Here is a 21,425-nt window from a genome sequence, read left to right on the forward strand (position 1 = left end):
ATCCTGTTAGGTATTTTTCTTTCTTTCTTTTTTTAAAATTTTGAGACAGGGTCTTGCTCTGTCACTCAGGCTGGAGTGCAGTGGTGCAGTCACGGCTCACTGCAACATCCACCTCCCAGGCTCAAGCAATCCTCCCACCTCAGCCTCTTGCTAGTTGGGACCACAGGTGCGCACCACCACGCCCGGCTAATTTTTCAAATTTTTTCTAGAGACGAGGTCCTGCTATGTTGCCCGGGCTGGTCTTGAACTCCTGACCTCAAGCTGTCATCCGGCCTTGGCTTCTCAAAGGGCTGGGATTGCAGTTGTGAGCTGCCGCGCCCGGTCAACTGTTTTTCCTTAAATTACTTTTTGGTTGTCACTTATCTCAATAAATATTAATATATGTTTATAAAACCTTTCTCTTATCTGAAGAGCTGACCTCAACCACTCAGGGTTGAGTCCCTGTGATAAGGTTTGAGGGTGCCTGAAATGTCATCATGATTCGTCCTTTGGGCTAAGCTGAAACTTCGTGACTTGTCAGGAAAATCAATTAAGGTTATTTGCCGATAATACAAGCATTTAACACCGTGAAGCGGGTTTTAGGCAGGATTCCCTCTTTTCCACTGCAAAGGAAAGGTAAGTTCTTGCTGAGGTGATCGAGGTCCTCGCTGGGGCACTGGGAAGGTGGCGGGAGTTTGGAACGTGCAGTAGTTGCGTTCTGGAGTTTACTGAGGCTTTCCGAGTGGGGATTCCACCCAACAGGTCTTAGGGCGCCCCTCCCTCTGGGCGTGGCAGCCCGGGGCGTGGCTCCTGGCACAGATCCGGAGCAGTTGTCATCTGAGTCAATTTCAGGACTCCAGCTCCAAGCTTTGGGTTTCCATAATTCTGGGGGCTTGTCTCCCTGTCCCTCCCCCCTCAACTAATTTCCCTCCGTCCCTGGCGCTGCCCGGTGCCTTGGTGCCTTCGGTCGCTCGGGCCGCCCCTCTCCGCGACTTTTTTTTTCTTTCTCTCGCTGGCTCTTTCAGCATCAGTTTCCATAGGGGGGCTGGAGGGGAATGATATTTGGGGGCTTCCCTGCCTTCCTCTCCGAGCTGCGGAAGGGAAGACGCGGGGAAGAGTTCCGAGCGGCTTTGGGCTCCAGCCAGGGGTCCGCGGAGACTGTGGTCTTTGACGTGGGGCATTTCGCGAGCTATGCGCCCCTCTCCGCAGTGCCACCCTCGCCGGGAGTCCAGCCGCACTGCGCTGCACGGATCTCAGGAGCTCCAGGCTCCCCGCCCCCGACTCGACGCTCCCGCGCTCCCCCTAGCGGCCACCGTGCTGCCTCGCTGTGTCCCAGGCTTGTCGGCTGCTCAGCTCACACGGGAGAGGGAAGAAACAAGAGCGCGGCTGAAGCCGATTCTGAGTGGGGCCCCAGCAATTCGCAATGAGCGTTTTCCCTCCACCCGCTTCCGCCGGCCGGGCCAGTCCTGCGCGGCCCCGCAGGCCTCCCCACCCGGTCCCGGGGCTCCCCACCGCCCCCCCAACCCCGCGCTCGCCCCTCTACCTCCGCTTTCCCTTCTCCGCCCGCCTGGGCTCCGAAATTGAGGTGGGGCAGACCGCCCAAGCAGCCCGCGGCTCCCGCTGCGGAGCGCTGCGCCTTAGCCCCGCTGCCGCCGAGGTTCGGACCATCGGGGGACTCCGCTCGCAGCACCGCGGTAGCAGCAGGGCCAGGTTGAGGTGGCCTTCAAGAGGCGGCTGAGCTCGCCCATAGGGAGCAGCAGTAGCCAGAGGAAGCGGCCGCTGGCCCGCCAAGCACCAGCGCCCGGGTGGAGGGGGCGAGGAGGCGGGGACAGCAGCCGCGGCCACCTGGCTCGGACTACCGCCGCCTGGAGGGCGGTCAACAAAGTGGTGTACGATGACCACGGAGCATGTTCCTGGAGCGAGGAGGAAGAGGACGGCGACGCCGAGGAGACCCAGGATTCTGAGGACGACGAGGAGGATGAGATAGAGGGCGACGACGATGACTCCGATTATCCGGAGGAGATGGAAGACGACGACGACGACGCCAGTTACTGCACGGAAAGCAGCTTCAGGAGCCATAGTACCTACAGCAGCACTCCAGGTACCCACCCAGCCCAGTTGCTGCAGACTCCTTCCCCACCTCCTCTGCCCTCCCCCCTTGCTCACTCGAGTGCTGTGCATCCTGCTCCGATCTCCCCGTAACCCCGCCTCCCCCCCCAAACGGAGGGGAAATGCGACGGCACATCAAGTGGCAAAAAACTAGATTTACAAGAGGAAAGAGGCGCATTGTTCAAAATGGAGATTGCATTGTTGCAGTTTGCAGGCCACACTCGCTCGCTCGCTCTCTCCCCCACCAATCCCCTCATTTTCCTCTTTAAAATTTGTGCCAGTGCAGTGTCTCCACCCGGCAGGATTGAAACTTTGGCAAACACATATCCATTGCATTCATTTCTCTCCCGTTGTTTTGCTGTGGTTTTCTGGAATGAAAGAAGCCTCTGGTTTTGCAAACCTCGTTGCATTTCTAATGTGGTTTCTTTCGGATTTTTTATTAGATATCTATTACTTAAAAGGGAATTAAGGATTTGGACAGATTGTGACACACAAACACATATAAAAACATGCCTGTTTTCACACCCCTAGCTGTGGTTTTAAAATTGTGTTAAGGAAACGGATCATTTGGGTTAGTAGGGGAACCTTATCTGGTCCCGTGTGTGTATTTTCATTCCTCGAGTGCTAATGGGCCTGTGCAACAGTCGCTGGTAAATGGCTGATTAAAAAGCAAAGCAGAAAGCCATACAAGACCCAACCAAATTTGGTAATTCATCCGATTCAGAATTGTTTTTGGTTAAATCAAAAATAAAACTGTTTTATTTTTGTTTTTGGTTAAAACAAAACCACAGGAATGCGCGTCTTACTTGATCGCTTTGCCTTGCTTGGGAAATGCAGTTTCGTGTCACCTGTTGCAGAAGATGTGTAGTTGATCATCTAGACATGGTTGCCGAAGATGAACTTTTGGACCAACTTCTAAGTCACACAGCGTCGATATCAGATTTATTACACGATGACTTTTTCTTTTCACTCTATTTCTGAGGAAAAAGCCCTCCCGAAATCCGTAATGAATTTCTCCATGGTAACCCCTCTTCTGTTTTCACACAGAAAAGTTTCTCTAGGCTGGTGCTGAGATGCATTTTGTTAAACACTCCTCGTCCCCCCCCACAACAAAGTCTGCTTTGTATTAAATACGTAGTTGCAGTTTACTAAATTGTGAAATTAACATAACCGAAGCAACAGCCGGCAAGATTTTTCCTTTATAATTTTGTAAATCTAGATTAATTAAATTAGAATCTGGTTTTAAAAGCATTAAAAAAAAAGTTTATGAGGAACTATTTGTGAGGAAAAAGGACCCTTTTTTCCTTGAAGTAAGGTGTGTCATGTCTTTCTCAGAGAGACTAGGGTAGTAGAAGTGGTTAACTTGAAAAGTTTCTGATTTTTATAAATGCTTAAATACTTATTGGAGAAGTAGGGTAGTAGTATATTAAGCCAAATGTAAACCCACGTAGGTATATCCTAACATAAACTGAAAAAAGGTAATTTTGCCTGATGGTCAGAATTGTTGCCAGACTTGTCTGGGGAGGCTGTATGGAGAATGAAAGGAATTAATCCGGTGTCAGATATTTATGTCTTATATGTAGAAAGGACTACATGTAAATTCTTGCCAACTTAATTTTAGTCCATCTTTTTTTTTTTTCTTTTCTTTTCTTTTCTTTTTTTTTTTTTTTGAGAGGGAGTCTTGCTCTGTCACCTAGGCTGGAGTGCAATGGTGTGATTTTGGCTCACTGCAACCTCTACCTCTCGCACTTAAGCGATTCTCCTGACTTAGCCTCCCGAGCAGCTGGGATCACAGGTATCCATCAGCACGTCCAGCTGATTTTTGTGTTTTTAGTAGAGGTGGGGTTTCACTATGTTGACCAGGCTGGTCTCAAACTCCTGACCTTAAGTGATCCGCCCACCTCGGCCTCCCAAAGTGCTGGGATTACAGGCGTGAGCCACCACGCCCGGCCCAGTTAAATGATTTTTTAATTGAAGGAATATGTGCATTAAAATAGTTTTTAAGAAGGTAAAGGAAGCATATATGAAAGAGGCAAAATTCCATTGTTTTTGATGCCTAGGATAGGAAATAGAATGTTTCTAGATGGGGCTGGGTGCAGCAAGCAGCTCACCCTGTAATCCCAGCACTTTGGGAGGGTGAGGGGAGGATCACCTGAGGTCGGGAGTTTGAGACCAGCCTGGCCAACATGGTGAAACCCACCTCTACTGAAAATACAAAACGTAGCCCAGTGTGGTGGTACACACCTGTAATCCCAGCTACTCAGGAGGCTGAGGTAGGAGAATCGCTTGAACCTGGGAGGCAGAGGCCACAGCGAGTTGAGATCATGCCACTGCATTCCAGTCTGGATGACAGAGATTCTGTCTCAAAAAAAAAAAAAAAAGAAAAAAAAAAAGAAAAAAGGATGTTTCTAGATGGAATGCCACTGTGGGCCTGTTTTTGGTTATGTTCCCCTCTAGCCCAGCTCAGGTCATCCATCCCTAACTTTGGTGTTGGGGTTGTTTTACTTCTCTTTTTTGGTTTTACCATATCTGTATGTAAAATGGAACAGCAAGAAAATACCTAGTTGTCTAAGGAAAGGTCAGCTCTGCCATTATTGGTTGGAATCCCCCAGGAGAAGATGATCCCAACAGACTCAGGGTCATAGTCTGGCCTCAGTGTTCCTGAGGGTTTTCGAGAAGCTCTTCTGAGAAGTCTGTGGGCGAGGTCAGGAGACAGTCTCAGGGTTTACCTCAGTCAGGGCATCAGGCAGGGTTGTAGTGTGGACTGAGTATCTGACATCTTGTGGCTATATGGTCAGAGAGATGGGCTACTTTGTATCTTCAGCTTCTGAAGTCTTCAGAGCCCTCTTCCAGTTCTTAGAATTAGGTCAAATGAAAAATTCTGGTAGGATGAAATGAATGTCAGAGCAGGGCATGGAAAGGAGAGTAGAAACTTTATCAGTGTGCTGTCGAGAAATCTGAATCCACACTGATTCTTCATTCTTTGTGGCTGGAAGCTTATAGAATCTTCGCTGTCTATGGGGTTCCGCAGTTTTACAGTGACATACCCTTGTGTTGGCCGCTTTCATCCATGAGGTATTTTTGATGGGTATTTTCAATCTGGCAGTTGTGTCCTTTGATTCTGAGAACTTCTCTTGACAACTTCCTCTTTTCCCTCTTGTATTTATCTTGAACTATGATTTTATTGAATGTTGGACTTCCTGTTTTGGTCTTCTGACTTTCTTATCATTCTCTCCAGTTTTCCTCTTTGTCTCTTTTTCTCTTTGGGGTATGTGTATGTGTTCAGTTTCTTAAGATTTCCTTATCTTGGTCGTCCAACCCTACTATCCAGTTTTTCCTTTCTGCTACCATATTTTTATTATCTAAGAGCTCTTTTGTTTTTAAAATCTTCCTTTTAAAAAAATACTAAAATCCTGTTTGTCTTGGATGTAGTATTTTATCTTACCTTTCTGAGGCTATTAATGACAGGTTTTTTTTTCTCTCCTCTGTGCATGGTCTGTTTCTTCTAAGTTGCTTCTTCCTATTCTTTGTTTTGTTTTTTTTTATTTCGTGCTCAGATGTTTATTAATTCTTCATTTTCTGCTCCTCATTAACATTGTGGTACTATGTAGCGAGTTGGAAGCTCTGAGCCAGTGGATGGGCCTTATCAAATTGACTTAACCATTGGATGATTTTCACTGTCTCTTTTATTGGGGGAAATCCCTCTTGTCAGTATCTTGAGGTCTGTCCTCGAGAGTAAGCTCTAGAGGAGCGATGGCATGGAAAGGCCTTTTCCTGTGTCCTGCTTGAAGCATGAAGGTCTTGCTGTTGGTATTCTCATGGCTGAGTGGTGGACGAAAGCTTCATTTATTGTGCACACACCATTTACTATGTGTATTGTCACTTAAATCCTCAGTTTTCTGTACAATACCTTTGTTCACAACTGAGCGTGGTTTTTGCCAGTCCAGGGAGCCTCAGTTTACCTCCTCTGGAGACTAGACCTTTGGCAGCTGAAGGGGAGAGAGATAGTTTAGGAATCTGCTCCATAAACAGCTTCCAGCCAGTTCCCTATTCTAGAGACACCCCTCCTCCTCATCATTGCTTTTTGAGGATTGTGTTCTCAACCTCACCTTCCTTTTTACTTTGAGATGGACTTTCTTAGGTCTGCTGAGGCAGTACTCACTTGTTCATCTACATTCAGATTTTTATTTTTTTAATCGTGTGTCTCCTACTTTATCCTTATGAGTTAGTCTTTTTTTTTTTTTTTTTTTTTTGAGACGGAGTCTCGCTCTGTCGCCCAGGCTGGAGTGCAGTGGCCGGATCTCAGCTCACTGCAAGCTCCGCCTCCCGGGTTCACGCCATTCTCCTGCCTCAGCCTCCCGAGTAGCTGGGACTACAGGCGCCCGCCACCTCGCCCGGCTAGTTTTTTTGTATTTTGTAGTAGAGACGGGGTTTCACCGTGTTAGCCAGGATGGTCTCGATCTCCTGACCTCGTGATCCGCCCGTCTCGGCCTCCCAAAGTGCTGGGATTACAGGCTTGAGCCACTGCGCCCGGCCATGAGTTAGTCTTTAACGATTTTTTTTTTTTTTGACAGGGTCTCCCTTTGTCACCCAGGCTGTGGAGTGCAGTGGCGCTATCTTGGCTAACTGCAGCCTCAACCACCTGGGCTTAAGCAGTCCTCCTGTTTCAGTCCCCCCAAGTAGCTGGAACTACAGGTGTGTGCCACCATGCCCAGCTAATTTTTGCATTTTTTTGTAGAGACAAGGTTTTGCCATGTTACCCATAGTCTCGAACTTCTGAGCTCAAGCCATCTGCCCTCCTTCGCCTCTCAGAGTGCTGGGATTATAGGCGTGAGCCACTGCGTCCAGCCTAACAATATTTCTTTAGCGTGGTTTTAAGAAGGTTTCAGGAGGGAGCAAAATGAAATCTGTCACCTTAATCCAGAAACTGCTATGAGAAACAATACATGAGGGTTCAAATGTATATTCTGTGTCTTTTGGTTTGGATCAGATATTTTAAGACATATGTGTAAAATATGTGTAATTTTTTTCTTTTCTTGCTCCCTTACCTCCCATACATGTGGTCATGGTATTCCTTGTGCCGTTTTTTGTTTTTGTCTTTGTTTTGACATTTTGCTGTTGAGGTGGTAACACGGAAACCTTTGTCAGCAAGGTCATTCCAAATGGTGAAATAACTGTAACCACATTTTAAAGTTTATTGCTCTCAGGAAGCTAAGGCACAGGAATTACTTGAACCCAGGAGGCGGAGGTTGCAATGAGCTGAGATGGCGCCACTGTACTCCAGCCTGGGTGATGGAGTGAGACTCTGTCTGTCTCAAAAAAAATTGACGAAATCAAATATTTTATTTTTCTTAGTGGAACAGTAAAATTCTTAAGTTATGTTTGTCAATAAAACTGTTCATTTGAGTTTATCTGCTTTAAAAGCTATAGTTGTCATTCAAATTGCCTTTTTTGATGCATAATAAAGTGCACAGATTTTAAAGATGATTTCAGGCAAATAGGATATCTTTTTCTATGCTGTGATATTTTGAGTATTCTATGTAAAGTCAAGTAGGAAACTTTAAACAGTGATAATTAAGTATTCTGTGTCAACAATTTTGACAAATCTGAAAGATTTTACATCTTTTATGAAAATGAGATTAAAATAATTTCAGTTTAACTGTACCTTTGTGGTAGATTATATGTGGACTCCTTGTGATAATTTTAAAGCCATGTAAAATTTTCACGCAGTTTATAGTATGCAGAGGTTTTAGTTGTAATGTTAGCAATTTATAGAAATTAAGTTTTCCATTATTGCTTTTATTTAATAAGTGCTTAAAAATATGTTATTTGTATAGGTTAGTGAAGTATATAATAAAAAAAGATTCTTTTTTTTTTTTTTGAGACAGAGTCTCGCTCTGTGGCCCAGGCTGGAGTGCAGTGGTGCGATCTCAGCTCACTGCAAGCTCCGCCTCCCAGGTTCACGCCATTCTCCTGCCTCAGCCTCCTGAGTAGCTGGGACTACAGGCGTCTGCCACCTCAACCGGCTAATTTTTTGTATTTTTAGTAGAGACGGGGGATGGTCTCGATCTCCTGAGCTCATGATCCGCCCGCCTTGGCCTCCCAAAGTGCTGGGATTACAGGCGTGAGTCACCACACCCGGCCCAGCTTTTAATTTTAATAAATAATATTCCTTTTGAACTTTTTGCCTTTTTTAAAAAATAAAACTTTAAATTTTAGAATAGTTTTAGGTTTATACAAAAGTTGCAAAGATAGTAGAGGGTTTCCATATATCCTGTACTTGGTTGCCCCTGTTATTAACGTCTTAGATTAGTGTGGGATATTTGTTACAACTAATGGACCAGTACTGATACACTGTTACTAACTCAAGTCCATACTTTATTCAAATTTCCTTTTACCTGATGTCCTTCTTCTGCCTCATGATCCTATACCACATGATATTTAGTCATCATGTTTTCCTCTGAATTGTCGGTTTCTCAGACGTTCCTTGTTTTTGATGGCCTTGACAGTTTGGGGGGGAGTACTGATTAGGTATTTTGTAGAAAGCCCTCATTATGGGGTTTTCTCATGGTTAGCCTAGGTTTTTGCATTTTGGGGAGGAAGACCACAGAGGTGAAGTACAATTCTCATCTTCTTATCAAGAGTGCATGCTGTCCTCGTGACTTACCACTGATGATGTCAACCTTGGTCCCCTGGTTGAGGCAGTGCTTGTCAGGTTTCTCCACATCCTCCCCCATCCCTCAACCCCCCAATACTGTACTTTCTGGAAGCAAGTCACTGTAAACAGCCACACTTAGGGGTTGGGGAGTTATGTTCTACCTTCTTGAAGGGACAATATCTACATTAATTATTTGGAATTTTTCTGCACAGGAGATTTGTTCAGTTATTTTTTCAGACATTTATTACTATGAGTATAGATTCATTGATATTTATTTTATACTTATTGGGTTATAATTGGATATTTATTAGGTTATAATTCAATGTCACCTTATTTATTTTGTTAGTCAACTCTGCTTTTTATTTTTTTAAGTTATAAATACATATATATCTTAAAAGTTTAAACAGTATAAAGGGTATGCTGTGAAAAATGAATCTGTCTCCTTCATAATCTCCAATCTGACCTTCCTTTCTCCGGAGGCAATCACTATTGCTATATATTTTTTTGTGCCGCCAGATGTATTCTGTGCATGTTTAATAAATACTACCTGTGTTTTCTAATATAGCCATCACTCAGTATTCTCAAGGATTGCTTCCAGAGCCCTCTGCAGATAGCAAAATCCGTGGATGCCCAAGTCCTGCAGTTGGCCATGTGGAATCTGCTGATATGAAAAGTTGGCATTCCATATCCAAGGGTTCTGCATCCTGAGAATACTGTATTTTCAGTTCGAGGTTGGTTGAATCCAAGGATGCAGAACCTTTGGCCACAGAGGGCCGACTGTAGTGCCTTTTCAGTTTTAACTTGGATAAAATGATTAGGTAAGATTCTGCAAGGACACTTCTAAGTGCCTGGTTCTGAGTTCTGCTCTTCTGCATACATTATCTGCTATACATACAATCCTATTAATTTTCCCCATTCTCCATTTGCTTAAAAATGGAATGTTTATATTTAATAAAGATACCCAGATAGCTGTATCCAAGCTTGTTCTCACATATTCTGCATCAGTATTCCTGTGAATTCATGCATATTTTTGGAGAATGATAGGCTCTCACATATAAATACTGTTGGGCACAAATATACTTTTTCTTCAGAAAAAAGTATTCTTAGTTACCATGGATTATATTTATTCATATCTGGTAGTTGAAAGTATTTCTCTATTAGATCTGTTTAGAAAAATGTGTAATTTTTTTATTAGAAAAGTTTCAGTGTTCAGAAGTCTTTGGGAGATCAATAATTGCAGTAACACAATCTCCGCCTTAGTCTCCCCTCCATATAGATCAAATCATAGGAAATTTTATTAATTTCCGCCAGCTCACTTCCCCCCTTAATTTCCTTTTGTGAATCATGGCATTAAAATAGACCAATGCCTTTTTGCTCTCCTGTATTTTAGTACAACAACAGAGAACCATCTTCAGTTCTCTAAAAGGCAATGTGAGATAGGATTTTATGAAGTATGTTGAATTAGAAATATTTTCCAGAATAAAAAATAAAAATAGAAAAAAAAAAACAGAAAGAAAAACAATATTTTCCAGGGCAAGCTTGTCTGTGTATGAAATTATATATACAGTGTAATCATAATTAAATAAAGAACAAAAGCAAAGCAGGAATGGATAATCAAAAGTGTTAAGTGATCTGATTTGGGGGAATGTAAAAAACTAAAAATGTTAATATAGGGCGATTGATAAATTTCATTATGAATTATCATGTGATAGAACACTACGTGTTGGAGAATTAAGTAAAGTACCATGCAAAAACTGTGCCTGGGTCATTGAGATACTTAAATTCTCTTCCTCTAAACAACCAACTGGGTCAGCTTTTATCATTGAAAAATAACCAGTCAGCATAGTAGAATCGTAGTTGCTTTCCTTTTCATATTTTTTGCATTTTCTACAATGAGCATGTTATAGTTCAATATAATTCAGCATGTAATGTACTTTTAAAAATTAGTTAAACCTTTTGTAGCAATGGAGAACAACAAAGAAAGCATTGAGCTTTAGGCCACAATATGTTCTTAGAAAGTTAGATGACTAAAATTTGTATCCTGTGAGATTGCCTTGCAACCTGCAGTTATCCTCTTAGTACTACATGGAGTACATGGAAATAAGGTGAGTTGCACCTTGGATTTAATGGTGGGATCTGGACCCCAAAAATGACATAAATCATTTTTTCTTTCTTTCCTTTTTTTTTTTTTTGTTAAGGCACAACATCAACCTGGTACTAGAGGAGGACGGATTCACAAGAATTGAAAATTGATGGGGAAGAAAAGGGGAAACGAACATTTTTGAGTGCCTACTGTGGGCCAGGTGCCCAACTAGGTGTTTTACAATTCTTTAATCCTCTCAGCACCTTTTTAAGGAGTGTATTGTTAATGAATTGAACATTCAAATAGAAGAATTCCCCATTAAAACACCAGTCCACCGCTGTTAACCTTTATTTGCTCTCTCTGGTAACCAAAATCTTGGCTATGATAGTCAGTTTAGGACCACCCAGTCCAGGTAAATACCCAAAATAATATCTAATAGTGTTCTTTAACTTGGGGTTTTATGAGATGAAAACAATGGAAACCACTGGGGTTCTGATAATGGCCAAGAATAATTTACAGCTTAACAGGAATTTCAGAATCGTAGCCTGTCCTGATGACTTCGACTTGATGTTAACGTCTCAAACAAAATACTTCATTTTTAATGTATAACTCTCTGGTTTTTATACAAACACACACATGTCTGCTTTACGAGAGTTTAATTCTATTTTGATAGCTAAATTTTTCTTCTCCATTTTTCCTCAATATTTTACTAAAAATTTCAAATGTACAGAAAGGTTGAAAGACTTATACAGTTACCAGCCTGACCAACATGGCAAAACCCCGTCTCTACTAAAAATGCAAAAATTAGCCAGGCCTGGTGGCGCTTGCCTGTAATCCCAGCTACTTTGGAAGCTGAGGCAGGAGAATTGCTTGAACTTGGGAGGCAGAGATTGCAGTGAGCCGAGATCGCGCCACTGCATTCCAGCCTGGGCAACAGAGCTAGAGTCTGTCTCAAAAAAAAAAAATAATAATAATAAAAAGAATGATACAGTAAATACTCATGTATTCATTGTCTAGATCTGTACTTTACTACATATTTGTAACTAAATATACAGCTTACTGTATTTGCTTTATCCTATGCCTGCATGGTAATTAAGTTTTATAATGCTTTATTTTGCTTATTTGAAGGAAGTTTATTTTTAGAAGAAATTTTTCTAAGTGGAGATGGTTTCTAAAATCTGGTAGGTTAATTCTTTGTTTAGTTTTGAAATATTATGCAAAGTGTAGATATACTTGTTTGTAGAATATGCATATTTAGCATAGATCAGATACAACGTAATTTTCTTTCGTCCTTTAATGTTTTTCTCTCTGCTGAACACTTTGGGTCTATTTTTCTTGTTTTTTTTTTTTGTTGTTGTGTATGTTTTGTTTTTGTTTTTTGAGACAGTCTCACTCTGTCACCCAGGCTGGAGTGCAGTGGGCATGATCTCGACTCACTACAACCTCCGTCTCCCGGGTTCAAGCAATTCTCATGTCTCAGCCTCCCAAGTAGCTGCGATTATAGGTGTGCGCCACCACGCCCCGCCAAGTTTTGTATTTTTGGTAGAGATGGGGTTTCACCATGTTGGCCAGGTTGGTCTCAAACTTGTAGCCTCAAGTGATTCCCCTGCCTCGGCCTCATGAAGTGCTGGGATTCCAGGCATGAGCCATTGTGCCGGGGACCTATTTTTGTCTGTTTTACTTATGGCTATAATTGCCATAGGTTTTTGGATCTAAAACCAGTATGAATGTATGTATGTATATGTGTATATACATACTATATATACATACACACATATATACAAGAGTGTTTAGCAAGATAGACTATTTGAAATTAGATTCTTCCTAGAAAATCAGAGAAGTATGGTCATCCAACCAATTTAAATGGTCTAAACCTAGTAGGCAATTAAAAACATTTTTTTGGCTGGGTGCAGTGGCTCAGGCTTGTATTCCCAGCACTTTAGGAGGCTGAGGTGGGCGGATCATGAGGTCAGGAGATTGAGACCATCCTGGCCAACACAGTGAAACCCCATCTCTACTAAAAGTACAAAAAATTAGCTGGGTGTGGTGGCACATACCTGTAGTCCCAGCTACTCGGGAGGCTGAGGCAGGAGAATCGCTTGAACCCAGGAGATGGAGGTTGCAGTGAACCGAGATCATGCCACTGCACTCCAGCCTGGGTGACACAGCGAGACTCCGTCTCAAAAAACAAACAAAAACAAAACAAAACAAAACAAAAAAAAGAGTAACTGAGCTCGTAGGGTTATAGGACAGTTACATAAAATAAATCCTGAAGGTGTAGTAATATAGTAAATGCTCAATGTTAGCTGTTCTTTGATCTCTGCATTTAAGGAGCTCAGTCTATTCAGAGAGACAGAACTAACATATGTAAAACAAGTAGAGGGCAATGAAATGATACTGATCACAAAGATACATTAGTTTATGGACGGGAGAGAGATGTGTTGACTGGAAAAGTTGGAGCTAGCCTGTAAGAGGAAGTGAGCCTGAACCGCCTGAAGGATGGTGGCTTTTAGATACATAAAGAGGCGACGTGGCCCACCAAGATGGGAGACAGCTGGAGGTGTTTAGTTCTAGGAGGCACATCTGTCTGATGGAAGGATACGTGGAATTTTTACCTCTGACTTGTAAAAACAGACTTTTAGAAGGCAGTAGCTTGGGTTCTTAGGCATTGTTTATTGTATTTGCACTGTTGTGCAAATGAACGAACATGTAATGGTGTTCAGACGGGAAGCTTTCTGCAGATCTTGGTAGGCACTCTGGTGAGCTGGAACAGTGCAGAGGCTGCCGATTCCACACACCAAGGTGTAAGGAGGGCCCTGCAGGCCAGTCAGCAGTTTGGACTTGATGCAGTGAGGAACCCCACTGTGGGTTCTGGAGTCCTGATGCAGGTTATTCTAGAGAAACATAGAGTGGCTTAGAGATGGACTTGAGAGGTGAGACATTCAAGGCCAGAAAACTAGTGAAGAGATGGCAGCCACGTCTGAGATGAGAAGAAAGTGGGAGCAGTGGGAACAGGAGGAAAGAGAACACGTCAGAAATATTCAAAGAAGGAGCAACAGGATTTGGTACAAAATAGACGATAGAGAAGAGGCCATGGTGAAGGGAGACTTGAAGAAACTGGGACTGTTGGGGGCCAGGCAGTAGAAGGGAGTGTGCACTAAGAGGATTTGGAGTAGAGGAGCCGGTAAGGGTAAAAGATGAGTTTTCTTACTGAGTACGTTTTGTTTGATTGTGAATAGACTGTCTGTTAAGTGCAAATTACTGGTGAGCATTCACGAATGAGAGATTGGAATGGAAGTGTATCTGGCTGTTTTAGCTTTCTTTGATGGCCCCGCCCACCCCCCTCCCCAACCCCCAGCAATGGCAGTGGTGGCAGCCGCAGTCGTGGTAGACATCTTAATAAGAGCTGACACATCACCTATGTGCCAAACACAGCTCTTCTGCTCTTCACTCAAATATTTTTTTTTTTTTTTTTTTTTGAGACAGGGTCTTGCTGTCTCACCCAAATTAGCATGCAGTGGCACAATCTCGGCTCATTGCAACCTCTGCCTCCCAGGCTCAAGTGATTTTCCTGTCTCAGCCTCCCGAGTAGCTGAGACTACAGGTGCATGCCACTGCACCTGGCTAATTTTTGTATTTTTTTTTATGGAGACGGGGTTTTGCCATGTCACCTAGGCTGGTCTCAAACTACTGAACTCAGGTGATCCACCCACCTCGGCGTCCCAAAGTACTGGGATCACAGGCATGAACCACCACACCAGGCCTTTTAAACGCTTCTCATTTAGTCCTCACAGCAACCTTATGAATGTTATCTCTACTTTACAAATGAGGAAATTGTGACACAGGTTAAATGAGTTGCCTAGTGTCACACAGCTAGTATGTGTGTGTCCTCATCAACAGACTCTGCTCTGCCAGACTATTTAGCACTTGATTACATGAAGTTCTGTGCGTCATGTGAAGCAGCCTTTAGATTGCTAACTAAATTGTTAGCTTTAATAGAGACAATAATAGAGAACTTTTTATTGTTATGGAATTACGTTTTTTCAAAGCTGAGGGCCAGCATGTTTCTGAAGGAGCTGGTGTAGGTGTATGCTGTAAATTGGTATTGCCTTCTAGAAAGCAGTTGGGTGTTAAGTATCCAGAGTCATTAAAATGTTTGTCACCTTTGACCTCGTAATCGTATCCCTGATTATTTTAATCTTAGGAAATAGTCCAAAAGAAAATAAATTTTGTGCATGAGAATTTTAATTGCAGCATTTCTGTTCATTATGGCTAAAAATTGGAAACGACCTTAATGACCACTAGTAGGGGAATGTTCATGTGAAGTACAACACATGAATGCATTTGGTCTATGTGATTGTCTTGTAAAATGAGGTATGACTGTATCAGCATATGGAGCAGTTCACAAAATATTAAGCAAAAACGTAGAGGTAGGCTGAACATTGTGTGCATATGCTGATTATAAGTAAAGTAGGTGTGTATGTGAACAAAAGCTAGAAGAAAACATGGAAAAGCTAACACTTGAGTCCTAGAGTTATTTAATGAGTGGCTGTTGGTTGCCAGTAGCTAAGAACCTGCCTACTTTTTAAAAATTCTTGATTCTGGCCAGGGGTGGTGGCTCACATCTGTAATTCCAGCACTTTGGGAGGCCAAGGCGGGCAAATCACTTGAGGTCAGGAGTTCGATACCAGCCTGACCAACATGGTGAAACCCTGCCTTTACTAAAAATACAAAAAATTAGCCAGCTGTGGTGGTGTATGCCTGTAGTCCCAGCTACTTGGGAGGCTGAGGCAGGAGAATCACTTGAACCCGGGAGGCGGAGATTGCAGTGAGCCAAGATTGCACCACTGCGCTCCAGCCTGGGCAACAGAGCAAGACTCCATCCCAAATATATATATAAAATATATAATATATATAATAATATATAATATATAAAAAATATATAATAATATATAATATATAATATATATAATATTATATATATTTTGGGATATATAATAATATATAATATATATAATAATATATAATATAATATATGATATATAATATATAATTATATAATATATATTATATATAGTATATATAAAAATTCCATTGTATCATTTTGAGACAGTGAGTATTCTTGTTGTAATGAAATTTCAAAATCATATTACACTATTCAGAAAGGCATAAAATGCAGCATTGTGAATAACGGTCAGCATTGTTTTAAATCTTGCCTTGATTTTTAAAATATTTTGACCTTGATGATAAATATTAGCTGTCCTGCTCATGTATTACCAGAAAGCTGTGTTGTAGTTTTGGAAAACTGCTAGACTAAGAAGGAAGAACCAGTTACATTGCATAAGGAATTGTGCCATCACAGAGTAGCCGGTGACTTGTGGGACCAGCAGCTTCTGTTGAGGGTCTTACAGTTCACTGACCAAGAGTGCAGAGAAGAGTTCATTTGATCCTTGCAACAGCCCTCCTTCCCAGGTAGATAGGCCAAGTGTGATCACCTCCATTTCACAGACAGAGGTGCTGGCACTCAGAGTAAGGGACTAGTTTGAGTTCTTGGGTCAATAAGTAAGAAAGCTGGAACATAGTTAATTACAGGAGAGAAAGGGTTTTTCACACGTAATACAGCAGCAGTGAAAATGTAGAAGTTCTAAGTCATAAGTGGGGTTGCACAGTTAAGGAACTTTTAGAATAGGTTAGAGAGAGGTGGGCAGAACTTGGAACTGGGAAGTGATCCTTGTGAATTGACATTGGATTCAGATCTCATTGCTTTTAATAGAGGAGCAAGGAGCAGTGTGGAGAAGGTGGATATGCAGACAGGAAGATCACGCTGGCTAGGACCAAGAGTGGCTGACAGTGCAAGCTGTGCTTGCACTTTTCTTCTCCTAAACAGAATGAAGGGCTTTCTCTTGGTATCGCAAAGCAGGTGTGAGGAAATGGCTGGAGGTAATGGCTGTACTCCTGGTTGCTCTGACTCCAACCTCTCTGGCAAATGAAAATTATTTTCCAGGTTCTCACCTCTAACATGAAATTTTACTGTTGATCTCAAGAGAAACTGGGATAGAAAATTTGGACTTTGAGTCTAACTATTAATATTTAAAAATCTGTGACCTTGGAAACAGGTCATTAAAGTCTTTCTGGGAGAGATTTAAGATCTTTAAAAATTGAAACTAGACTCACTTGAGCATTTGAATCCCCAAACAAACCAAGAGGTCATTTAAGAAACAAAAACAAAAACACCTTTTCTTATGCTATTGTTGGAACAAGGGAATATTTATCTGTGTAAAAAGAAACAATACAAACTGTTGTGTAGCAGAGTGGGCACAATCCTGGTTAACTGGCACCAGGGGATGTCGTGTCAGTACAGGATGCTCTCCCAGAATGACCTGTTTCATTGCCCACAGAGTGGGTTGTTGGAAAAGAAAAGGGAGACTTTTCGGTCCTGAGAACGTAGGAAACTCGAGGTTTACAGGTTAAACCAGAGGTCTGTTTTGGTGACTTGGGAAATTTGGCAAATCCTCAAAAAACAGATGGCCCAGGGCAATGTTTTAAAATACAAGCTGTAGACCGGGCGTGGTGGTTCACGCCTGTAATCCCAGTACTGTGGGAGGCTTAGGTGGGTGGATCACTTGAGGTCAGGAGTTCGAGACCAGCCTGGCCAACATGGTAAAACCACATCTCTACTAAAAATACAAAAATTAGGTGGACCTGTGGCAGGCACCTGTAATGCCAGCTATTTGGGAGGCTGAGGCAGGAGAATTGTTTGTATCTGGGAAGCAGAGGTTGCAGTGAGCCAAGATCGTGCCACTGCACTCTAGCCTGGGTGACAGAGAGACTCCATCTCAAAAAAAAAAAAAAAATTAAAAATAAAAACCAGGCGCGGTGGCTCACGGCTATAATCCCAGCACTTTGGGAGGCCTAGGTGGGCAGATCACCTGATGTCGGGTATTTGAGACCAGCCTGGCTAACACAGTAAAACCCCATCTCTACTGAAAATACAAAAGTTAGCTGGGTATGGCAGCACGTGCCTGTAGTCCCAGCAACTCAGGAGGCTGTCTCTTTAACCCTGGATGGAGAGGTTGCAGTAAGCCAAGATTGCGCCACTGCACTCCAGCTTGGGTGACAGAGCAAGACTCCGGCTCTAAATAAATAAATAAATAAATAAATAAATAAATAAATAAAAGTACACGCTGTAATTTTTCCTCAGAAATTAGTGGGGCCTCTGAAATACGGTATTTTGGTTGGCGTTAAGGGGTATCCATGCAAATGCTGTGCAAGAATGTTTCACAGTGTTCCTTTTTCTTTGAAGTACACCAAGAAAACAAAAAGCTTAAACAAGTATGTGATACAAATTAGCCATTCAAGGAGGCTGTGTTCAGCTTCTCTGTTTGCCACAAGAATACTGAGGGAAGTTGTGTCCAGAATTAACATTTATACTGAGTAGAGGAGTATGTTGATTTTTCTTTTCCCCATAAAGGTTCGTGGTAGGAAAACAGAAGCTATCAAGTCTTTTTTAAAGTCAATGATTCTTCTGTAATGACCTACACTGCCGCTTTAGACACGCTTGATTTTCTGCCCCTGCCAACTGGTGAAGGGGAGACGGAACACAGAATGAACTGAAGGCCAAGCACTGCTGACCTTGCAGGGAGAAAAAGTCCACAAGTGCCCACCACGACGCCTGGCTAATTTTTGCGTTTTTAGTAGAGACGGGGTTTCACCATGCTGGCCAGGCTGGTCTCCAACTCCTGACCTCAGGTGATCCACCCGCCTCAGCCTCCCAAAGTGCTGCGATTACAGGCGTGAGCCACCACGCCCAGCCAGGAAGCCAATTTATAACAAGCTTTCTTGGTAAACATGGGTGATTAGTTGATGACCCTAATGGTCCCTACCCCTCAAAGTTTGGTGCATCCTCTTTCTCCCAGCTGTGTGAGGACACAACACGAAATTGGCCATCTGAGGACCAGGAAGAGAGCGCTCCCCAGAACCCAACCGTGCTGGCACTTGACTTTGGACTTCCTAGCCTCTGCTGTGAGTGATAAATGCTTGTTGTATAATCCTCCCAGCCTGTGATACTCTGTGATAGCAGCCCAAGCTGACTAAGACACTTGGCAAGTGCATCTCCACAGTAAGATCCGAGCTGTCTCAGCCTGGAAGTTGGCGTTTCCAGATGGCGTTAAGGAGAATGACCAAAGTTTGTCTTTCTTTTTTTTGAGACAGAGTCTTGCTCTGGCTGCAGTGCAGTGGTGCGATCTCAGCTCATTGTAACCTCTGCCCCCTGGGTTCAAGCAATTTCATGTGCCTCAGCCTCCTGAGTAGCTGGGATTACAGGCATGTGCCACCACACCCAGATAATGTTTGTGTTTTTAGTAGAGATGGGGTTTTGCCATGTTGGCCAGGCTGGTCTCGAACTCCTGACTTCAAGCGATCCACCCACTCGGCCTCCCAAATTGCTGGGATTATGGGCGTGAACCACCACATCCAGCCCAAAGTTTTTCTCTTTGACCTTTCATTTTCTATTATTGATCGATCTCCTTACCTTTTTTTTTTTTTTTTTGAGATAGGGTCTTGTTCTGTCACCCAGGCTCGAGTGCAGCGGCGTGATCATAGCTTATTGTAGCCTCAAACTCCCAGACTCAAGCAATCCCCCTTTAGCCTCCTGAGTAGCTGGGACTAAAGATGCAGGCCACCACACCTAGATAATTTTTATTTTTTTGTAGAGATGGGATCTCATTATGTTGCCCAGGCTGTTCTCATACTCCTGGGCTCAAGTGATCCTCCAACCTTAGCCTCTCAAAGCACTGGGATTGTAGGTGTGAGACATCACGCCCGGCCCTAACCCCCTTTCTGATTGGCACGTTCTTAACATACCTTACAAGAGGTTAGAAGTGTTTTTGTAAATGTACCTCTTTTTTTTTTTTCCAAATTCAGTTGTAACCAAGTCTTGCTAAAAAACCCATTCTGATCTCTTAAGGTAACTTTATATTTCTTTACATTAGAACTTTATATTTCTTCTAATCCATATGCATTGGTTTCACAGTTTTACAGTTTTGTAATTGCCAAAACAATGCAGGATTCTCAGTCACATCGGAATTTCAGATGAACAATGAGTAATTTTTTAGTATAAGTATGCCCCATAAATTTCATGGGATATACTTACATTAAAAGTTATTTGTTGTTCATTTGAAATTTTAGTTAACTAAACACCCTTTATTTTCATTTGTAAAACCTGGCCACCCTCTCTCCAAGGGAAATCCTAGTTCCCTATTTCCATATTGGTGGAGGTGGTGGTGACCTCATGATTGCTCATATAATCTATCCACAGTTTCAAGAAGGAAGGAAAGGTAATTCTGTATGCTAAAAAGACACATACACACAAATAACAAATCTGTCCTCATGCAAGGCACAGTACTGGATGACTCAAGGAGAGTGATATCTGGTCAAGCACAAGCCCTCGGACGCGGTGGCTCATGCCTGTTATCCCAGCACTTTGGGAGGCTGAGGCAGGTGGATCATGTGAGCCCAGGAATTCGAGACCAACCTGGACAACATGGGAAAAACCCCTCTCTACAAAAAAAAAAAAAATACAAGAAAATTAGTCAGGCGTGGTGGCACATTCCTGTTAGTACCAGCTACTCAGGAGGCTGAGGTGGGAGGATCACTTGAGCCCAGGAGGTCCAGGCTGCAGTGAACCATGGTCATGCCACTGCACTCCAGCCTGGACAACAAAGTGAGACCCAGCCTTGGAAAAAAAGAAAAATTAAAATAATTAAAAAAAAATGTAAAAAGTGTATATACATCTTGGTCTACAGATTAGATGCATTCAGAGAAAATCACCTGAAAATCAGTTTCTGAAAAGTAAATTTATTTCCCTAGTTTTCAATAAAAAATGAGTATACTAGAACCCCAATCTGCCAATTTATCATTTGGTCCTTAGCAAGTATATAAACTAAAAACTTCACTGAGACTCAGCTTTCTCCTCTATCAAATGTAGCCCAAATGGCTACCTTTCCTTCCAGCCAACGCCAGGGGAAGTGCTTGGTGAGGAAGGGGTAAGCAGCATGACAGGCCCTCCAAGATGGCCCCCTGGCATCTGTGATCTCCCTGTTTCCTTCTCAATAAAATGAATGTAGATCAAGCAACTTCTAGGAGTGAGCGTTCTGAAAGGGGCTGTGGGATAGAACTCATCCCTGCATCCCCTGAAGAGTTAGACTCCAGCTGGAAAGACAGGACATATGTAGTCATCGGTTACAGTGGTAGCCCCCAGTGAACTGCACCTCCTGGTATTCATGCCCTCTATAGATCACTTCACTGGATCTGGGCTGCCTGAAACAACAAAATGTGACAGAGGTGACACTGTGCCAGCTGTGCCAAGGGGCACATGTGGAGGGGCTCACTTCAGGGTGCTGGATGAAGAACAGGGCAGGAGGCTGGGCGGGGTGGCTCATGCCTGTAATCCCAGCACTGTGGGAGGCCAAGGCAGGTGGATCACCTGGGATCAGGAGTTCGAGACCAGCCTGGCCAACATGGTGAAACCCCCATCTCTACTAAAAATACAAAAATTAGACAGGCGTGGTGGTGGGCACCTGTAATCCCAGCTACTCG

At 42.9% G+C, this 21,425-nt stretch overlaps 1 protein-coding gene across 7 annotated transcripts in view; it reads left to right on the forward strand.

Annotated features, from left to right (window-relative positions):
• The first annotated feature begins 1,857 nt into the window (after positions 1–1,857).
• Positions 1,858–21,425, forward strand: part of AMZ2 (archaelysin family metallopeptidase 2) — a 52,036-nt gene continuing 32,468 nt past the window's right edge. For 5 of the 7 annotated variants that reach the window (XM_028836719.2, XM_077972596.1, XM_028836721.2 and 2 more), the window contains exon 1: positions 1,858–2,080. Coding sequence is in view for 1 of the 7 variants with exons in the window: in XM_028836717.2 (XP_028692550.1) it covers positions 1,979–2,080 (102 nt within the window). In the remaining 6 variants the exon portion in view is untranslated. Of the gene's footprint in view, positions 2,081–6,662; positions 6,784–21,425 lie in introns of all 7 variants that reach the window. The other 2 variants (XM_077972595.1, XM_077972591.1) reach the window with 1 other exon arrangement.

The sequence above is a fragment of the Macaca mulatta genome, chromosome 16 (genome assembly GCF_049350105.2).
Source record: "Macaca mulatta isolate MMU2019108-1 chromosome 16, T2T-MMU8v2.0, whole genome shotgun sequence".
Taxonomy (NCBI): Eukaryota; Metazoa; Chordata; class Mammalia; order Primates; family Cercopithecidae; genus Macaca; species Macaca mulatta.